Source organism: Tamandua tetradactyla, chromosome 11 (genome assembly GCF_023851605.1).
Source record: "Tamandua tetradactyla isolate mTamTet1 chromosome 11, mTamTet1.pri, whole genome shotgun sequence".
In the NCBI taxonomy this organism is placed as follows: domain Eukaryota; kingdom Metazoa; phylum Chordata; class Mammalia; order Pilosa; family Myrmecophagidae; genus Tamandua; species Tamandua tetradactyla.
The window spans coordinates 29,563,233-29,583,053 of NC_135337.1; the positions used below are offsets into that span (position 1 = coordinate 29,563,233).

Consider the following 19,821-nt stretch of genomic DNA (forward strand, 5'->3'; position numbering starts at 1 on the left):
ATTCCTTCAATCTCAGGGACCTGTAATTGTGTACATGATCCAACAGAGCCTTCTTGTTTTGCCCACACCTCACTTCTTATCCCCCAACAAAACCCCACACCCATCCATAATGCCAGAGTTAAAATATTAATTGTGTTTGTCAATAAGCTCATTTTGTCCAAATCCCTCACAGTTTAGAGGAGAAGAGCAATGGAGGAAGGGTTAAGTGACTTGAGGAGGTTACCGGCCTCACCACAAAAGCGGTGGGGAGGGCGGGCCGCGGTGGCTCAGCGGGCAAAGTGCTTGCCTGCTATGCCGGAGGACCTCGGTTCGATTCCCGGCCCCAGCCCATGTAACAAAAACGGAGAAACAGAATACAAGAAAATGTTTAAAAATGTTTCCCTTTCTTCCTTCCTTCCTTCTCTCTGTCTTTCCTTTAAAAAAAAAAAAAAAAGCGGTGGGGAATTTGGCAAACCACAAAAGTCCCTTGCTCATTTTCCCACTCGGTCACTCATTCACTTAATGCTTATCCACTGAGCGGTCTTTCTGCAGGACTATGCTAGCTACTGGAGATACAGAGATGAATGTGGCAAATTTCCTGCCTTTCAAGGAGTTTGCTACTAGCTGGAAATAAATAGGCTTTTAAATAGCTATAAGTGCTAGATTGGACATAGTGAAATGAGGGCACAGAAGAAGAAATGTTATGAATGGGTAGGAAAAAAATAGGTGATATTTACAGAGTGTTTATTATATGCCATGCAGTGTTTTAACTGATATATGTGCGTGTGTGTGTGTGTGTGTGTGTGTATGCATAGACATATTTTTAACTCTCACAACAACCATATGCGGTAGACATTCTTATTGTCTCCACTTTAAAAATGAGGAAATAGAGGCACAGAGCGGTTAATTAACTCTGCTGAGGCAGAACACTTAAGTGTGTGGCCTTGCTGATATTTGAACCCAAAGCTTGTGCTTCATCATTATTGGTCCACTCTGGTGAGTGGGGAAGAAGAAGGCAGGATTTAGAAAAGAGGATTTATAACTCTGCAAGGAAAATCATGACATCCTAGGGTGTAAGTCTCTCCCTGGCAATGTGGGACATGACTCCCAGGGATGAGCCTGGTCCTGGCGCCGTGAGATCAACAATCCTTCCTGATCAAAAGGGGGAAGAGAAATATAACAAAAGAAGGTATCAGTGGCTAAGAGAGTTCAAATAGAGTTGAGAGGCTATTCTGGAGGCTACTCTTAAGCAAGCTTCAGCTAAATATTGCTAATTGCCACAGTTTGTCAAACCCCAACCACCAATCATTTATGTTAACTCTAAAGAATATCTAGGGCTCTACCTGAGATTATGCAAAAGTTTCACATACCAAATTTGCTTTCCACACTAAGTTCACTCTCTAGAAACCTATAACCTCCAGACGGTTCCTAGGCCAGATAAGTCCTGAAACCCAGAGGGCCCAGCCTCTTCAGAACACAACTAGCTCCATCCTCCATCCTATATTGTCAACACCCCTTTCCAACATGAAAATGTTAGAATGGGCATAGCCCAAATACCCCTAAAGATTGGGAGAAGGATCAAAAGAGAAAGAGGAGTTATAAGAGGGAAGATAGGATTTAACAAATGAGTATGAGTGCTGAATCATTATATTAATATTTCTTTCAGTGTCCAGTGTCTTAAAGCAGCTAGAAGGAGAAACCTGAAATTGTAGAACTCTAACCCATACCAAGTTTTGAAATCTGTTCTATAACTACTTGGAAAAATGTACTTGGAAATTTATAGCTTTTTTTGTATAGATGTTATATTTCACAATTTAAAATGTTAAAAAAGAAACTACAAAATTTCAAGTAAAAAAGAAAAAGAGGGTTAATAAATTATTTTACTGAAGAGGAAACATTTGAGTTGGGCTTTAACACATAGGTAGGAGTTTACAGGGCTAAGAGGAGAGCCAAAGAAATGTACCACTTTCTCATTGTCTAATAATTCCCTAGATAGAGAGGGAAGGCGTTGTCACAACTCCCTTCAATGTGGTGCTCAGATACCAGGCTAAAAGGACCTAGCAGGGTGTCCTGTCCTGAGTGATTAAGAACAAAAATTCTATAGTTGATGAGGATTATCAATTAGAGAGCAAGAAGCCACATAATGAATAGAAATGAAATAAAATTCAAAATTAGTCTCAGTCACACTAGTCCCATCCAAATGTCCTACAGCCACATGACTGGTGGCTACAGTATTGGACCACGCAGAGAGAATATTGCCACCATGGCAGAAAGTTCTAGGGAACAGAGCAGACAAAGAATCACAGAGTTGAATAGAGAGAGAAACAGCCATTAGGAACTCAGGGTGGGCCTGGGAGGCACAGAGAGAGCTGGGTCAGAGTGAAGAGGCCTCCATAAAGCTCTGGCTCCCCTTTAAGCTTGGGGTTTGCCAGTCAGGCGGGCACCGGCTAACCAGTGCCAACAACTCTAAACAAAGGCACAACCCTGGCCTTTGGTCCCTTGTTGGCCCCTCAGCCCTGGTGCCAGCAGCCCAGCCACTGGCGAACCAAATGTCACATCAGTGAGGAACTGGAAAGAAATTTCCCCGAAATTCCTGCCCTTATCTCCATCTTCTTTTTCTTATCAACTGGAAGTCCTCACAGGCATTTCCAGGACTTGAGTTTTATGAGCCGGGGAGAAAGCAAAGAGGAAAATGAGCAATTGATGGGGTGGGAGGGGCTGCAGAGCAGCCCCGGGCGCCCCGGCCTGATTCCAAGGGCCTGACACAGGGCCTCAGGGCTGACCCTCACTTCCCCTCACCTACTTTCCATGGTGACCTCAGGGTCTGAGAAGCCAGAAAAGCAGGAATGGGTTTCTCCACTGAAATGTAGGGAACCAGCTTCAAAACCCTCTTCAACTGAACCAGTCGCGCCCAGGGCAGGGCTGGGCCCCTCCCCCTCTGGGCTGAGACAGTCCCCTGTGTGGACCTTTTAGGACTGACCCAGATGCTTGGTGTATGTCTCGGTCCCCCTGGAGTCAGAGGAGGCACAGTTATAGTGCCCCTCACTGCGGCATCACCTGGGGGCCTGCACACACCAGGGCGGCGGGCAGCAGCCAGCAGCCAGCGACGGCTCCGCACCGGAGCTCGGTCAGAATCCCCTGGAGAGCTCCTTAAACCCAGACTGCCGGGGCCCCATCCCCAGAGTCTCTGCCGCCATCGGCCTTGGGTGGGGCCTGATCATGTGCATTTCCAACGACTTCCCAGACAACGCCGATGCTGGTCCCTGGGCTTTGAGAACCACTGACCTAGAGTGAGAGGCATGGGGGGAGGAGTGAGGAGACGTGCATTCCGCGCTGGCTCCACCAACTTCTAGCTCTGGAGCCATGGGCAAATCATTCGATAACCTAGGACCTCAGTTTCCCCATCTCTTTGATCAGCCTCGGGATTGTGGTAAGGAACAAAGGAGCTAACAGATGCAAGCATCATTCATTAGGGGCAAAAATGCTCTGGGTAAATGTAGGAGATGACTAAAATGGATGAGAAGGATTTGGGGGTGTGGTCAGAAGTGTGCAAGGGGGACACGGGTGTGCCCAGCACTGAGGAGAACATGGCCCAGGACATCAGAGGTGGGCCCTGTGCATGGCCATCACCAGATTCTGTAACCTCGGGGTGGGTACGTGCACGCTCGGGGCCTTTGCACTGCCATTTTCTCGGGCAGGAACGTTCCTCTCACAGTTGGCACAGCTGCCTTCCCTTCAGTCAGGCTGTTCAAATGCCACTCCCTCAGGAAGGCCTTCCCTGACCACCCCATTTAAAACAGGACCCCAAGCTCCTCCAGTCCCTCTCTACCTCCTCACCCTGATAGATTTTCCCCACAGCCCTTAGCCCAACTTGGAAACGCATTCCACATTCATTTGTTTACTGGATTATTGACTGTTGCCCGCCCCCCCCCCCCCCCCCCACTGGAGTGTGACTGCTCTAGTCAGAGACTCGGTCTGTTTTGTTCACACTATATTCTAGAACCTAGAAGAGTCCCTGCATCTGATTAATGTGACTAAACCTCTGAGTCCTCGACTATAAAAAGAGAAGGTCGGGCCATGTGGTCTTGGAGGTCCCCTCCAGCTATGAACATCGGAGGTCCCTAGGTGCTGCCAGGATTTGCGCCGCTTCAGAATTCTCCCCTGCAGCCGTTCAGCCCAAGTGACCGCAGGTGTTTTTCTGAATGTGAGGCCGGACACACAGAGTCCGAGTGGAAAAGCCAGAAGGGAAAGAGCCCGGTCCCTCTCACCTTTCCTTCGGCCTCAGTGAGCACAGCCGGCTCTCCCACCCCCCGGGCAGGGACCGCTGGCCGCCCCACCCCTACCTGCTCTGGCCGGACCTGCGCGTTGACCAGCAGGTGAACAACCGAGTCAGACAGGCCAATGCTCTTCATGAGAAATAGTGTCAGTGTTTCTTCATCCTTTAGGATATCCTTAATTCGTATTCCTCTTCCTGAATATGAACGAAAGGATAGGGTATGGAAGAGGAGCAAGGTAAAAAAAAAAGAAAAAAGAAAGAAAGCCAGCTGAAATTGACTGGGAAGCATTTCTAACTTAACTCGCAGAAGAAGGCGCTCTTCTTGGGGTTCCTGGGAGTCAGGAGGTGAGCCTTTTGTGAAGAGGCAGCCACCACCACAGGCCCAGCATTTCCCATGGAAGCAGCTGGGCAAATTTTAGTGAGAGGACGCCGAAGGTGAAAGCACTTAGCCCTGGAGGGGTCAGCCTAGCATAATGGCTCTCAGGGTGGATGGAGTCAGAGAGGGAGGCAATGTCTAGAGATGCTTTTGGTTGTCACAACTGGAGGACGCTATGGCACCTGGTGGGTAGAAGCCAGGCATGCTACTAAGCACCCCACGATGCACAGGACAGCCCCCACGACAAAGGATTACCCTGCCAAAATATCAGTAGCGCTGAGGCTAAGAAACCTTGGTCTAGGGTGGAAGGAGACGTGGGTTCCGTCCACGCTGAGGTGTCATGGGGTGGAGGACTCTCCTTGGTATTTTGTCATCTCAGCCCAGGCTCTCAGCTGAGGGCAAATGGCGTGAACTATGAGAGATGGGGCTGTTTGGGGAAAGAAAAGTTTGAAGTGGGAAAGGGCATTTGGCCTTTTGCCTGGGCTTGTAACATCATGCCCGTTTGACCTCTGGGAGAGGCCAAACAGGGCATGATGTTAAAACCTGCTGTTTGTGGGAATTTCTTTAAAATGAGGTATAAAGGACTCTTAATAGTTCTTAAGTGACCTTAGGGCAAGTGATTGAAATTGTGCCCTCATTTTCTACATCTGCCATAGAGGCTGGTTATAGAGGTGACACGGAATAAGACATGTAAAGTGCTTAGCTTCCAGGACAGAAAACAGTGATCTCTGTCTATATCTAATAATATTATTTCATCATCTGTAATAAAGGTACCACACTAATGCATAATGTTAATAGCAGGGAAAGCTGTGTACATGTATGTGGGATATATGGGAACTCAATTTTCTGCATGATTTTTCTGTAAACCTACAACTGCTCTATTAAAAGAAAAAAATAGTGAGTTCTCAATAAGTACTTGTTCCAATTGCATTAATATTGTTCTCACCTTTGTCAGGGAATTTGCACCAGCACCCACCTCCTCTGCCTATTTCCAAGGCCCACCCTGACCTTCGAGCCGGCCACTGCTACAGACATTGAGCTGCTGGCCCAGGAAAGAAGGTAATGGGCCCAGATCTTGATGAAGCTATTTCAACATTAAAGGAAGACATTTGGGTTGTATGAAAATGTGTTTCTCTGCATCTGCAGGAGCCTGGTGGACTGCGTATCTCTTAGTCATTCTTTAACTTACTCATCATTAAATGTCCCTGCTCCTTCCTGGTCCTGACTCCGCGTTGCCCCATCCTCTCCTTCCCAAAATTCTCCCTGCAGCCTGGTAGCCTAGAGCCCCATGCCCGAGTGCTTCACAACTACCCCTTTCCTTTTCAGTTTGTGTCCAGATTGATTTTATTGATAATTTCCTCGTGAAGGGGCTCGACTGCCCATGCCCCAGGGCTGGCCATTTGGGGAGGGCAGGCCCCACCTGAAGTTCCACGGCACAGCAGCTTCTCTCATGCTCCAGGCAGCCCAGCACTACTTCCCTTTGAATAAGAAAGTGTAAGGGCTCTGGGGACCTTAAAAGACAGAACTGGGTCCCAAGGGAGGAGGAGTGCTGTTTCTGAAGCTTCCTGAGAGGGACTGCTCTGTTTTATACCCACCTTCCCTCCTTTTCCATAACATAAGTCCTGTCTTCTAAACTCAGCTGTTCCTTCCTTTCCTCCTTCCCCTGGGGCATCTGCTCCATTGGTCTTTCTCTTCTCTCAATGACTTCTTTAAATACAGCCTTTAAATCTCACGTCCAACACACACACACACACACACACACACACACACACACACACACATAGCTACTTGAGAGCTGGGGGCTGTGCAACCTGCTTTCATGTGGGGGTAGGTGGGGGATGCGTGATCTGGGAATGGAACCCGGGTCTCCCGCATGGAAGACACCATGCCACTACGCAACCGCCCGTGCATGCTACACCTGCTTCTTTTATACCCCTCATCCTACCCAACACCTCTAGGCATGCAGATATAAGACCCTGGAGGTCACCCTCTCTGCCACCCAGGCTCGATAAACATCTGTTGAATGACAAGAGTCACCCAATAAATACCTGCTGCCTGACCAAAGAGTCAGGACCCCCCTTTGACTATTTATCTCTTAGTTATTCTTTAACTTATCCACCTGACCTTACATACAAATATCTGGCTGGGAAGAAGGAACAAAAGGGAAACTGGGAGCGCTTTTGCCCAGAAATTGCACAATATGCCACCCAGGCGACGGTGCTGCTTGGTCCTGGGGAGAAGCGGCAGGAGTTCCCTGGTTCCGCACACACTGGGGGTGGGGGGCGGGTGGGGCCCACCTTGTAGGGAGAGTGTGGGGCCCCGAGTGTGAGAGGAGGTCAACACCAGACAGAAGCTTTTGCTAGACTCCCGAGGGAGAAATGTGAGCTGGGGGCCCGAGGAGAGAAAAATAGATTTAGTTGAAAATGTGGTTCTTCTTGTTCTCTTCCCTGGGAAGACCAGAGGCCAGAGGTGGGGGTGGGGGGGGGTGGGGGAACAGGGCTATTGAGATGCTGGGAGTTGGGAAGACCAGAGGTGGGGGGTGGGGGGACAGGGCTCTCGAGATGCTGGGAGTTGAGGGATGCTGAGAGTTGGGGCGGGTGGGAAGCCAGGGAGACTGTTGATGGCTCAGGGGAAGAAGGTGTTTCGTGATGATTGAGAGACCACAGAGGGGGGCTTTGCGGGGGCGAGGGGAGGGGTCTTCATGTCTGGTCTTTTCCCATTAATCCTCTCCTGCTGAGAATGCAGCACTACAGGTTTGCTGTGAAAGGGAAATGCCTGGCTCAGCCATTGGCATACTTTCCAGGTGACCAGGGGACTGACAGGCAAAAGCACACACCAGCAGCACCGCCCACCTTGTCTTCCCTGCGGCTTGCAGCTTAGGACTGAATGTTCACAGTGAGTGAGCTTTGTCCGTGACAGTGGATGTCAGCCCTGGGCCTGAAATTCCTTCAGAGACTGTTTCCCTTACTTGGGGATGTTCCCGTGTCCTCTCTCACAGCCACTAAGGTCAGGGGTTCTTCAAAGTCTCTGTTCCCAGCCCGCAGATTCCTTCGGGGAGCCTTGGCTGGCCTTCCCCAACTCTTTCTCCCAAACCTCCAAAGCTGTTCTCCTTTGAGGAATTTCCCCCACAGCTTGAAGATTTGCAAAAAGAACCACTTGAATGCCAATGCAAAATTCAATTCATCTTGCCTTTGGATTAGGAAGTAGTGATTTCAGCTCTCAGGTACATGTTGTAAAAAGCGCAGAGAAATAGTGGTTTGAAATCACCTTCTTTAAACTTCCTCCCAGCCAGACTGGATTGGACCATCAGACCCAATCTGATTGGACTCCCTGCAACAACCCACACTACACCTTCTCTGCCTCCGAGCCTGAGATGCTGAATGTTACGGGAAGAAATCACACGATCGTACGTATTTCTGTCATGATAAACTACAACCTCTGGCCAGCCCTAGGTTCTCAATGCTATATAGCATTGCTTCTACATGTTCCTGGTTAGCACTCTCTCCAAGACCCTGTGAGAGCTGCTGCTCACCTTCATTTTACTCTGTAAACCCCTCTCCCTGCTTCTAGCACTTAACCTAGTTCCATACTTCTCAGAGTGTGATCTCTCTTGACAGTCTTCTCTCTAATTCCAAACTTCCTTAGGATGAGAACTTTTCTACCCTCTCTCCCAATTTGTCACCTTCTAGACTGATTAGAAGAACAGTAGTCTCTACCAAGATGATTCACATACTACCTCTGGATCCCATCCTTCCTGCCTCCTCTGGTAACTTTCTCCACCCAATATTCTACCTTATTGATGTATTTTCAGTCTCTCTGATTGGTGAGGCAAGTTAAAGACAAGTGACGGGTGAGACTATCAAACGCATTTACCTGCAATTCTCTCAGGGTGAGTCCGGAGGGTGTCCATGAGTTGGGACAAGGTATGGAGCTCTGTCCAAACACGGCCAAGGTGCTGGCTCTCTGGAGCATCCACAAGGAGCTCTAGAAAATCTCGATACACTCTTGCCAAGCTGTAAGAAGAAGGACAGAGCTTCCTCAGTGAAGAAATAACTCATTTTCATGATAATAATAACACCCTGTGCTATTCTTTATGATATTATATGATCGACCCAGTTCCTACATTAGGTAGATAATGTAGTAAGAAGATTCTTTTTATGTGAAATTGCTAATGATTGACTCTACTCACAGCTTCAGCAGTGGCAGAAGACACTGTGCCTGCCTTGCCCTCCAGAGGTAGAGACACAGGGATGGAGAGGATGCAGAGAGAGAGGCGGCGCTGGACCTTGCAAGCCCCAACAGGAGACAGCTGGGAGAGCAGATTCAGAAGGCTCTCCAGTTCTCATCCCTGCCCACCTGAGGTCTGCCTTGCTGCTCTTGGCTGTATGAGAAGGCCTAGAAGCCAAAGCATATGTTTTCCTCAGGGACCGAAGCTGGTTTGGAATGAGTGGCTGCGCCTTGCAAGCAAAAGAACCTTGGATAAACCAATATTTCAACCATAAGGTATACGTGTGAAATGTGAAATCCAGATTTTGTGATTCAGACGCTGAGTATAGCTGGACTCTGGAGTCGCCCCGCCCCTCACTCCCACACCCCTCAATCTTCTTCAATAACATCTGTAAACACCGCCAGTGCCAGCACCGCTGAAGCGCCACGTTGCTTCCTCTGAATTGTCTCCACAGCTTCGCTGATCTACCACACGGCCCCAGAGGATCTCTCTGGATGGGCCAGCATTTCTTCTCAGGGAACTCAAGGAGTCTCAAGTTGAAAGTGAGGATTGTAAAGCTTCAAAGCCCCATTTGCAGCAATGTGAGTCCAACTAAAATACTACCTCCCTGACTTCCCTAGGCATATATGTGTCCCCTCTTGTAGGTTCCTACCATTCCAGAATCAGCACACTTTTCCCGCAAAGGGTCAGTTAGCAACTATTATAGGGCTGTGGGCCATGGAGTCTCTATCACAACTACTCCACTCTGCCATTGTCAGGGAAAACTCAGCCATGGTTTATTCCCTGGTGAAGGTTACCTCCAAGCATTAGGCTGACCTACTGAATATTCCATAATTTTAGTCTAAATGCAGGTTTGTTCTGAAGCAATTATACCCAGAGATCCCCAAGGAAGACACCAGAGTAACCAAACATCTCAGGAAGCCACATGACCTGGTGTTTATACAAGTAGGTTGAAGCCCCCTCCCCTATGAACCCTTGTTTGTGGCCCTTGTGTGCGGGCTTCACCAGTGCGGCTGAGTCAGCGAGGCAGGTGGAGGATGGCCATATTTGCACTCCTGGCACATGTTCACATCAGCTATCCCCAAACTTCCACCCTGAAGGGGAATTCCAAAGACAGAATTTCTTCCCATGGGAATCCGACTTGAAATTTAACTCCAGACTAGAGGTTATTAACCTGAAATCCGCACGTTCCCTGAAATCAAATATAACAGGCAATGCTTTTGTGCATTTGTCCATTTTTCTCGGGAGAAGGGCCAGAGTCTTCATCAGCTTCTCCGAATGTTCTTCAGCCACAAAGGGGAAGAACCACAACTCTCAAACCTTATCCTAGGACTTTGCCACCCACGGGAGTTGATGGCAATTACAACAGAGGATTTGGAATCTGTCTTTTTCTCTTAAACTGCGTTTCATTCAGCCTAGCAACATTTTCTGACATTTTTCTCAGCCCTTATTTGTCCAAAAAGGCTTTTAAAGGAACGAGATCTGTCAGGCTTGAAATGAGGCGGAGTGTGATGGAACTCGCCAAGCATTTCAGACCTGCTATCAGAGCCCAGGTTGCATCTTGGGACTATAAGGACAAAGAAATTGGGTTTGCATTTACAGCTTTCTCTGCACGTGTCCTGACAGCTGACACAATGTCCCAGAAAGAAAAAATGTCCCACTCCTATGAGTTTGGGGGTTCAGAAAGCCACAAACCCCTCCTTCCCATAAAAAATACTCCTTCCGTGTGTACATCCTGTGCGTACATCTATGTGAGTGCGTGTGCCGGCATGCACGTATGCTCAGGCGTATGGCAGAGAGAGAAAGGGTGTAGAACTTCCTCCTTCATCTGGTAGGAATCTCAACACTTACATGGAGTTGTTATAGTTTGACACAATTCCAGGAGATTCTCCCGGTGTGGGGCTCTGAAAACAAGGATTGTTCACATTGCAGAAAATCCCTTGGAGCCACGGCAACATTCCTGCTGAAGGCATCGCCTTATTGGGAAAATGGCCTTTGAAAGAGAAAATGAAGACCAGGGGTGAGTCAACGAGACCAGGCTGGTTGCAGGAAGGAGCCTGGAACCCTCTGGTGCTTTCCTTCATTCAACAATATTTAAGAAACAGGAGCATCTAATAGGAGCCAGGCCCTGTGCTAAGGGCTGGAGACCAGGTCTCTTCTCTTAAGCACCCAGTCTAGGAGTGAGATGGGCAAATGTTCTAATAGAGCATGGAAGAAGCACAGCAGAAGATTAGAGGGGGATTGTCTATGTTGGGGTGGGGTGGAGGAACATCAGTTAAAGACAACTCCACAAGGTTGCTAGTGAGTGAGGATGAAGGAGTTTCCCAGGATGAGAATAGCTTCCCTGCTCCCTCAACAACTGTGCATCCCACCCCCAAGCATGGAGTAAGGTTGCAGGTTATGGTTTCTTTGGGAGGGAGGAAAAGAAGCCAGAGTTTGATGGAGAGAGGCTGATTCAGAGCTTGAGGCTTGAAACTCATCAGTCGGAGGGTAAGGAGCAAGGAAAGGAGAAAGAGGAGGTTTGCACTGTTGCTGAGGCCTCCACATCCAGCTACCTAAAGGGCAGAAGCCAGAAGCCAGATTGAAGACTTCCCAGAGATGTATGGTATAAAAGAGGCACTCACAAGATTCAACGCAGTCCCAGGACATCTCTGACACCTGAGAACTGTTTCATTAAGTGTGAGTGTAAAGCATCCCTTCTCTTTTTTTTTCCTAGCACTATATATGGCATATGTCCTAGTTGATCTCTAAAATATTTTAGACAACTCATCTACAATCTGTTCTCTTTAAAACCAGTGAGTATTTAGGGACAGGAAAAACAACAACAAAAACAAACAATTCCGCAATCCTTCAGTAACCACATATAAGTATTTGCATAGGATGCATAAGATTAAAATATTAGAGTTCTGATTGCATATGTAGAATGGAATGATTTCTAAATGTTGTGTTAGTTAATTTTTTTTATTAATAAAAAATAAATAAATAAATAAATAAAATAAAAAATAAAATATTAGAGTTTGTGTACCATGTATGGACCTCTGTTTCATGCATTATAGGCATGAAACGATGATAAGCAGAACAAATCCCAGCCCTCAATGCCTTTCTAAACAAAAGGAAGGATGTCTCCTCTGTGATTGCCGAGGCTACCCCCAACATGCTTACATTCGTGTTTGCTGTAAAGTGGGTTGGCATTCCTCAACCAGATCAAGACCAGAAATAAAGATAAAGGCCACACAAGTTCCACAACAAAGCGAATCTGTAAAAACAAAACAGGAAGAGAGAAAGGGCAGCACTGCTGTCACAGGAAACAGAACCAGAGCAGACATACTGTCTAGGCAATGGCACTTGGGCTGTGGTGTGTTAACTAAAAGTGCTTCCGCTTTTATCCTCCCGCCCCCACTACTTTTACCCTAAAATATTAGATTAGCCAGACTCTGTATCCATTTGGGTTTTTCTCGACTTCTATCTTCGAAAACTGCCTTAGTGCAGTACCTTCGTAAAGGATCCTCACGATTATTTACTTCAATGCTTTTCAGACTTGACAATGCACACGATCACCAGGGAGCCTTGTTAAAATGCTGATTCTGGTTTCCTAGAGGTCGGGGTGGGTCCCTCAACCCTGCATTCCTAACTAGATCCCCAATGACACTGATGTTGCTGGCAGCAAAGACCTGGCTGAAACCTCTCATTCCGCGGATGAGGACGGGAATCCAGGCAGGGCAAATGAGCTGAGCAATGTTACGTTGGCAGCGACAGCGCTGAAGCCAACATCCTGGCTCCCGGCTGCAGGGCCAGTGCCCTTTGGCCCCACCCGGTTGCTCTCCCTTCTTTTAGCCTGCCTGGCACACAGTAGGCCTCCCAAACTTGGGCACTGAGTGAATGAACGCGTGAATGAAGGAATGACTCCTTGAAATACTGTGCTTTGAAGAAAAAGAAAAAAATGGTTAGAGGCAGGTGGTAATTAAGGAGTGGTGATTTTTTATAAACTCAAAATATGTCTAGGGATGATTTGTTAGAGAAAATACATATACAAATATGGGAAGAAGAAAGAATAGTAGGTTTTCTTTAACAGCCTCATTTTTCAGACACACCCCCACCCCCACCCCACTCCCCATTCTCCCGAAAAGAAGGTGAAATACCAATATTGGGCAATTCCCACCCAGTGGGGACTGACAAACGGGACAGTCATTGGAATGTTGGCGGTTACCCCCAGGGCATAAAAATCAAGGGAGGAGGGGCTGGCCCTCTCTTTCCTACCTTACCTCCATATTAGCATGCATACCTATGAGAGATTTTCCTTAAACTGTCTTCATACCTGTTCCTATAGCAACTTCTATGTCCCCTGTCACATCACCCATCACACTTTAGGCTCATTACTCCTCGATTTAAGTGAACCTTACTGAGCTGTAAGTTTTCCAAGGGTAGAGACCATGTCTGTCCTATCCTCTGCTGTGATTCCAGCACCAAGTATGGGGTCTGGCTCGTAGTACATGCTCAATAAACAGCTGTAAATGAGCCTTTGTCAAGACTGTTCTAGGATTCTCCTCCCAGAAAGCTGGAGGAGACACAGAAGCCCAGGGTACCAACTGAATGCAGATTTAACATGCACCATCCAGGGCCATGCAACCCAGTTTCATTCCTTCCATTCCAGACCCATCAGGTAAGGTTGGGGAGCAAGTTCGTCAAGATAGCAACCTGAGGGATAGATGTGAGTGAGGAAACAGGAAATTGTTCTTGGTGTCTTCACCAAGGAAATGAGATATGCAATTCCAGATTCTACACATCTTACTCTTTAAGACAGCTGCTTGCAACATTGGCTTTCTATCAAGTAAGAGGCAGCAATGGCTATCTGGGAGTAGCCTGGTTTCTTAGACATTAAGCTGATTTGGGAGTGGGTAGACCTGGGTTGAGAACCACTTTTGGGCTTGCTCAACTTGAATCTCAGGTTTTCCATCTGTGAAGTAGGACTACTATTTTGCCTTATAGTGCAGACTGAAGGTTAAGAGTGTGTGACTCTGAGGCCAAGTGCCTGTGTTCCTATGCAGATCTGCTTACTATTAGCTGTATGACCTTGGAGAATTGACTCAACCTCTCCATGTCTCATGTTTGCATCTGTAAAATGGGGGTGATACCAAGATCCATTTCCCAGACTGTCACGAAGGTGACACATATTAGTGTAAAATATGTAAAGCAATGTCTGGCACAAGGTAACACTCAATGAACACAGTCATTTATTATTGCCTCACAGGGTTATTACAAAGGTTACAGGGATCCTGCAGGTGACAGCACTTTGTAAAGGGTGGAGAGCAAGGAGATATAATTTAGATTATCTGCAACCTTTTAGGCCTGCCCTCCACTATATTCATGCTGTCTCTCTCTCTCTCTTTGGATTTAAATCTGCTCAGTGGCTAGTTTGGAAACGTGAGGCTTCCTGAGAAACTAATCACACACTGTCTCTTGCTCTGGGCATGAGTGGGCTTGGCCCAGTGGAGGGAATTAGCCAGGCTTGCCTATGCGTCCCATGGATAAAATTCCCAGATCCCAACTGGTCCATTTCAGCCCCATCTTAGAAATGCTGGTCTCACACTCTTTCGTCCATGCATCCATCCATCCATCCATCCATCCATTCATTAGGTCTTTCATTCGTTCATTCGTTTATTCTGGTATTTGTGAAGTATATACTTCATGCAAAACACTGTGCTTTAAAGTTCTCCCACCAAAGGCAGGGTTAGCACTCTCTTCTTTGTGTTTTCCCTGGCCCTGAGACTGAAACCGCTTTGCCGGTGTTCCTCTTTCCCATAGCTCTGAATTACAGCTGCTGTTTTCTGCCTAAGGGGCCTGGCCCTCAGATGATCACCTTCCAGTCCTCACGTGCAGGAATCATCCAGGGAGCCCAGATCAATTACACCAGAATCTCTGGGCATGGGTCATCAGTATTAAAAAATAAAAAAAGTACTTCTCAGGTGATTCCGATGTGCAGCCAAGGCTGAGAACGACCAGTTTAGGTTATGGTTGGTAATCTTTGAAAAACATTTGTTGAGAGGTTGATGTTATTTTTCTAACCCTGTGAGCGTTTGTTTGGGAGGGGCTGCATTTCACACTTCACTCGCTGCACAGAGGCCACAAGCAAATGTCCTCCAGCCCCGCAGGTCGGGTCCGCACCACAGCCTCCTCCCCCTTTCCCAGAGCCGTGCTCAGCAACCCCACCCAAAGCGGCGCCCCTTGTCCTTGATGCTCAACTGCACACGGCCATACCCTAGGGAGGAATTCCACAGCGTAATTAAAAACATGTTTTCAGGGCGGCTCTGGCTCCCCCCGCCCCTTCCTTTTAAAAATGTCTGTAACTTTAATTAAGTCCAGCAGAAGCTCAGAAGGGGCCGGTAGAAATTTTTTTTTTTCCAAACTAGCATTTCCTTGTTCACCCTCTTTTCTGGCTCCCCAACCCCTCTCTTTACCACTCAGTCTACATGGGGGAGGAGCGTAGTACTTTGTCTTAAAACTTGGCCTGTTAGGTTTTCTTCCCTCCCACTTTGTTTTCTATTTTAAAAGGCGGTGGCTGAGGCTTGAAATGAGTTGGTGCTTTTCCCAGATAGGATTCTTTGACTCTGGACCTGGCCACGCAGCCTCCCCCCACCCCCCTGCCCCCGCCTACTTCCCCACACCCACCTATCTCCCCGCACCCAATCCTTCGAGCCGGACCAGAGACCGCAGCTGCTCTGCGGGCCCGGTCCGGGGGTTAGGAAATGATGAGCCCCTCTTTGCACTGGCCCTCAGGCTTCCCCCAAATATCCTTTTTTGTCACAGAAGCTGGGGCCAGAGGATGACACCAAGGGGCCCTAGACTGTGAGTTCTCAGGGACCTTTATAAACCCTGCCTGGCCCACTGCAAAAATGGGCAGCTGTGCATTCATCGAGTACCCTGGCGAGAGCTCTCGTCTCTGGGGATGCACGTTCTAGGGATGAACTCCTTGGAAAGTCTTCTCTCACCCCCCCTCCCCATTTCTCTCGGAGCTCCCACAGCCCATCCTCACGCCCGCCTTGCGCCTCCTTTGCTCCTCTGTTACACGCTGCGCAGGAACTGTGCCCGGGAGCCTGTTCCTGCCTGGCCCCGAACTCCTGGTGGGCAGGGACTATATCCAGCTCACCCTGGGACAGGGCGACCGACACCCCAGTTTGCCGGGGCCTGTATTGGGTTTACACTTATGGCTTGGCGTGATTATTAATAGTGCCCCGTTTTACTTTCAAAAGTGCCCCTGTCTGGATGATAAAATACACAGTCGCCCCGTCTCTGGCGTCTCCATGACCGGCCTGTTAGCAAAGGCTGGACACGTGGGCCAGTGTGATGCAGCGGCCGCGCCGGCCTGCCCTGACCCCGCAGCTCGGGTGGGAATCCCAGGTCCAACCCCACCTGTCGCTAAGCCTCTCTTAGGTCACTGAGGCTTCCCTGTACCTGTGCGGACCCTAGTGGTCGCTCCCTCGTGGAACTGTAGTGGCGGTTACAGTGCCAGGCACTTGGGCATTGTGATAAGTATTTATGGAGGAACAAACAAAAAAAAAAATGGGAGGAAAGAAGATTTCCATCTTAAGCCTTTATGGGATTGGGAGAGGAGGAGCGGGGGAATTTGGTATCTGCTTTTACTCTTACTCAGCTCATTATAGATGTTTGTGGAATCAAAAACCTGGGAGCTGAGGTATGGGCTTTAATTCTGACTTTTCTTTGAGTCACCACTTTCTAGAGGCAGAAGCCTCCAGAAGAACCAGAGCTTATGGAAGGATCCCAGACCCTGCACAGAGCTCCTGGGGGCTGCTTCCATCGTATCCAGGAATCAGGAAATTCCCAGGATGTGGAAGCAGTGGGGAAGTGGTCTGGAGGCGCGTCCAGAGAAGAACTCAATTTCCCGGCGGTCGGGATGACAGTAAATGCAAACCCCAAGCCGGGGTCCTCAGCCTGAGAGACTCCATCTCGCTGCAATGGGGTTGCGCAACTGTGCCCCCCACCCCAGGGCCCCCAGCCACCTCTCACAACATGGAAAACGGGGCCAGTGTGGAGAGGATGGGGTCCCTGAACAGGCGGAATCCCCAGTGCCAGGGAAAGGAAGCAGAGGCTGGGAAGGCACCTGAGCCAAACGCTGGCTTTGAAAACAGCACTATTCCCTGGACCTGCAACAGGCCTGCCAAGGAAATGGAATCCTGTCAGGCCAGCAGTTACAGTCCTCGGGTATGTTTTTTGAGGGCCATGAAGAGAACATTAAGAATGAAATGAGTATCTCAGTTTCCTATGGGAAAGAGAAAAACACATAATGCATTTTCCTTGACATTCCACAGACTGTAAGCATCGGGCGGACATGGTCTGTGATTGTCTTGGTGACTGCTCTGTACCCAGCACCTGCCATAGGGCCTGGCAATTAATAAAGATTTGTCAGTGGATGGCACAAATGAATGGATGCATGAATTTAATAATGAATTTTGTTTAGGTTTTGAAAATGTGGTCATTCTAGAAGGGAATCTCCTGGAAGGAGAGACTGAGTTTCTCATTCCTGTTAGCACTGGGGGCCACAGATAGCTTCCAACCTAATTTGAAAATCACACCGGCTTTAACAGAGGAGAGCAGCCTGTGGACAATGGTCTTTCCCAGAGCCTAGCAGGTTCTCTCCTGGATTTCCCCCTCCAGCCTCTCTCCTGTCTTCTCCAAGCCGCACCCCCTGACAGAAGCATCTGAGCCTGGATTGGATGGCACCCCTTGCTGCTCCTTTTTTTCTGTTACATTTATTTAAGCTCTTGTCTCTTAGCTCTAAACCCAGCAGCCAGTCCCCAGGGCCCTTTCTCCATGCTCCTAGCAGCAGCATCTCTGCACCCCCTCCTCAGAGGTCTGAGTTTCAGCTCTACTAGCCCCTCCTCTATGTTTCCAAGTTTTAATAATTCCAATTTCTCCCCTTGGTTCCCCACACCCAATCCTTCGGGCCAGGGCCAGAGACCACAGCTGCACCGCGGACCTGGTCCGGGGCATAGGAAATGATGAGCCCCTCCTCGCACTGGCCCTCAGACTTCCCCCAAATATCCTTTCTTGTCACGGAAGCTGGGGCCAGAGGATGACACCTCTGGGTCGGTAGTTGTGTGCTGCAGTTGCTACCTCTACGATACCTTGCGGTTCTTTTCTACCTTCTCAGTTAACCAGCTTTGTACTTAGCCAATACCTTTTTATATTCACTTCTCTCTAACCGAACTCTGACCATTCCACTCCACTAAAGGTCTGCAGATGTTTCACCCATGGGCCCCATTTCTTCCTAAACATCCCTCTGATACCCAAGAAAACCCTTTCTTAACATTTCCTACCTAAGTAAACCCGTTCTGAATTGTGGTTTGGAACAAATGCCACTTTCTTCACTACAGCAGGGCTTCCTTCCCCGCCCCTCCCTAGCACTGCTGTGGTGTGCCTGGCTCCCGGCTTTCTATCTCAGCCCTACCCCCTTCATATCTTTATCTTTTCTGCAACTCTCATCATTTGGCATTTGCAGGACTCTGCAAAGTTGTTGCAAATGTATTGTTTTATTTATACTTATCTATTCATTCCTTACCCCTTTCCAAAAAGATTTACAGAAGCCAGTTGGCATTTACATGCAGACGTAGGGTTCTCTGATCCCCCGTGGCCCTTGCCTGCACTCCCCATGGGATATTTGGCCTTCTTGATGTCCCCCATCCAGCCCAGCCTCAGGTCTACTTGTTGAGAGGATTCAGTCAACGTCTGTGATGTAAGCGGCTGATCATGTATTTCATGAACCTAAGACAGCATCAGTTATACATTCTTTTCTGCACCCTTCAGAGAAAAATGTGTCTAGTTAAGCTGACTCAGTTATGAGATGCAGTCCAATTTCAAAGGCATTACAACCCCTCCCCCCCAAAAAAAAGCCACCCAGTGTGTGTCATAGAATCCATGGAGTGTGGTATCACTGAACAGGGCAGTTTTCGAGAGCAGTCTTGTTTTCCTTTGAGCCTCTCATTCGGGGCTTATTTCTTCCCCCTGCACGGCATGGATGCTCAGGAGTGTGGCGGATTGCAATGGCAAGATCACAAAAGCACAGGGGAAGGGGTAGGGAGCCAATGAGTTCATCTCTGGGGCAGCAAAAGCAGATCTGAATGTGCACATGCAGGGCAGTGGAAAGCGTTCAGCTTAGAAGAGAGAAGCGTGTCTTCCTATGAAGAGCACTTGTCAGAGGGGCTCATGGAAGCACAGACAGTTAAACACCATCAGTCCTGACTGTGCACAAGCCCACTGGCTGCTCACACGTCCCCACCCCCACCCCACCCCACTCTTGCTGCTGGCTGATTAGCTCCATGCTTCGCTGGTGGCCCACAGCGTGGCAGAGACCCAGAGACCACAAGAGTGCCCCTGTTACCTTTTGCCTTTTCCGCAAGGTCCAGTTCTTCCAGAGCAAAAGCTGTGTCTGTCTCACAGAGCCCATGGTGCCCGCCAAACCGACCCCAGGAGCTCACTCCTGGACCTCTGTGTGGGGCTGAGGCTCAGCGACAGTAAAGGACAAAAAAGCCACTCGGAGCACCTCCGACCCAGGCGGCTGTGTCCTTCTCTTGGTGATTAAAGGCCAGTTTCCCCTTCAAAGCATAATCCTTTTTAATTACACATAAGCCCTTTGTCAGGGAAAGGAGGCACATGCTGTGTTGGCTCATTTTTAGGAAGAGAACGAGAAACCTGGTAATGCAGCGGCCAGGCACTGAAGGAATTGAGGTGGGAGCATTTAATGGGAAACCATGACTCTCAGATTCCCAATTCCATCAAAAGGTTTCCTGGGGTTCCTGAAGATGATGGCTTTGGGAATCTGCTCTTTACATTTGGGGCAAAATCTCTTTGTGTTAGCATAAGCTGGACATTTGCCCCCAGCAATAACTGGTCATGAGCCAGCATCCAGGGGCTGACTGCCCCTTTAAGTTAATCACCCCACTGGCTAGA

At 48.5% G+C, this 19,821-nt stretch overlaps 1 protein-coding gene across 1 annotated transcript in view; it reads right to left on the reverse strand.

The window, feature by feature from the left end:
- The window catches only part of ABCA4 (ATP binding cassette subfamily A member 4), a 157,356-nt gene extending 137,917 nt beyond the window's left edge, over positions 1 to 19,439 (reverse strand). The window contains exons 1-5 of the mRNA XM_077119351.1: positions 19,253 to 19,439; positions 12,022 to 12,115; positions 10,711 to 10,852; positions 8,505 to 8,644; positions 4,323 to 4,450 (exon numbers count right to left, since the gene is read on the reverse strand). Coding sequence (XP_076975466.1) covers positions 4,323 to 4,450; positions 8,505 to 8,644; positions 10,711 to 10,852; positions 12,022 to 12,115; positions 19,253 to 19,318 — 570 coding nt within the window. The 5' untranslated portion in view covers positions 19,319 to 19,439. The remainder of the gene's footprint in view (positions 1 to 4,322; positions 4,451 to 8,504; positions 8,645 to 10,710; positions 10,853 to 12,021; positions 12,116 to 19,252) is intronic.
- Between the last annotated feature and the right edge of the window lie 382 nt (positions 19,440 to 19,821).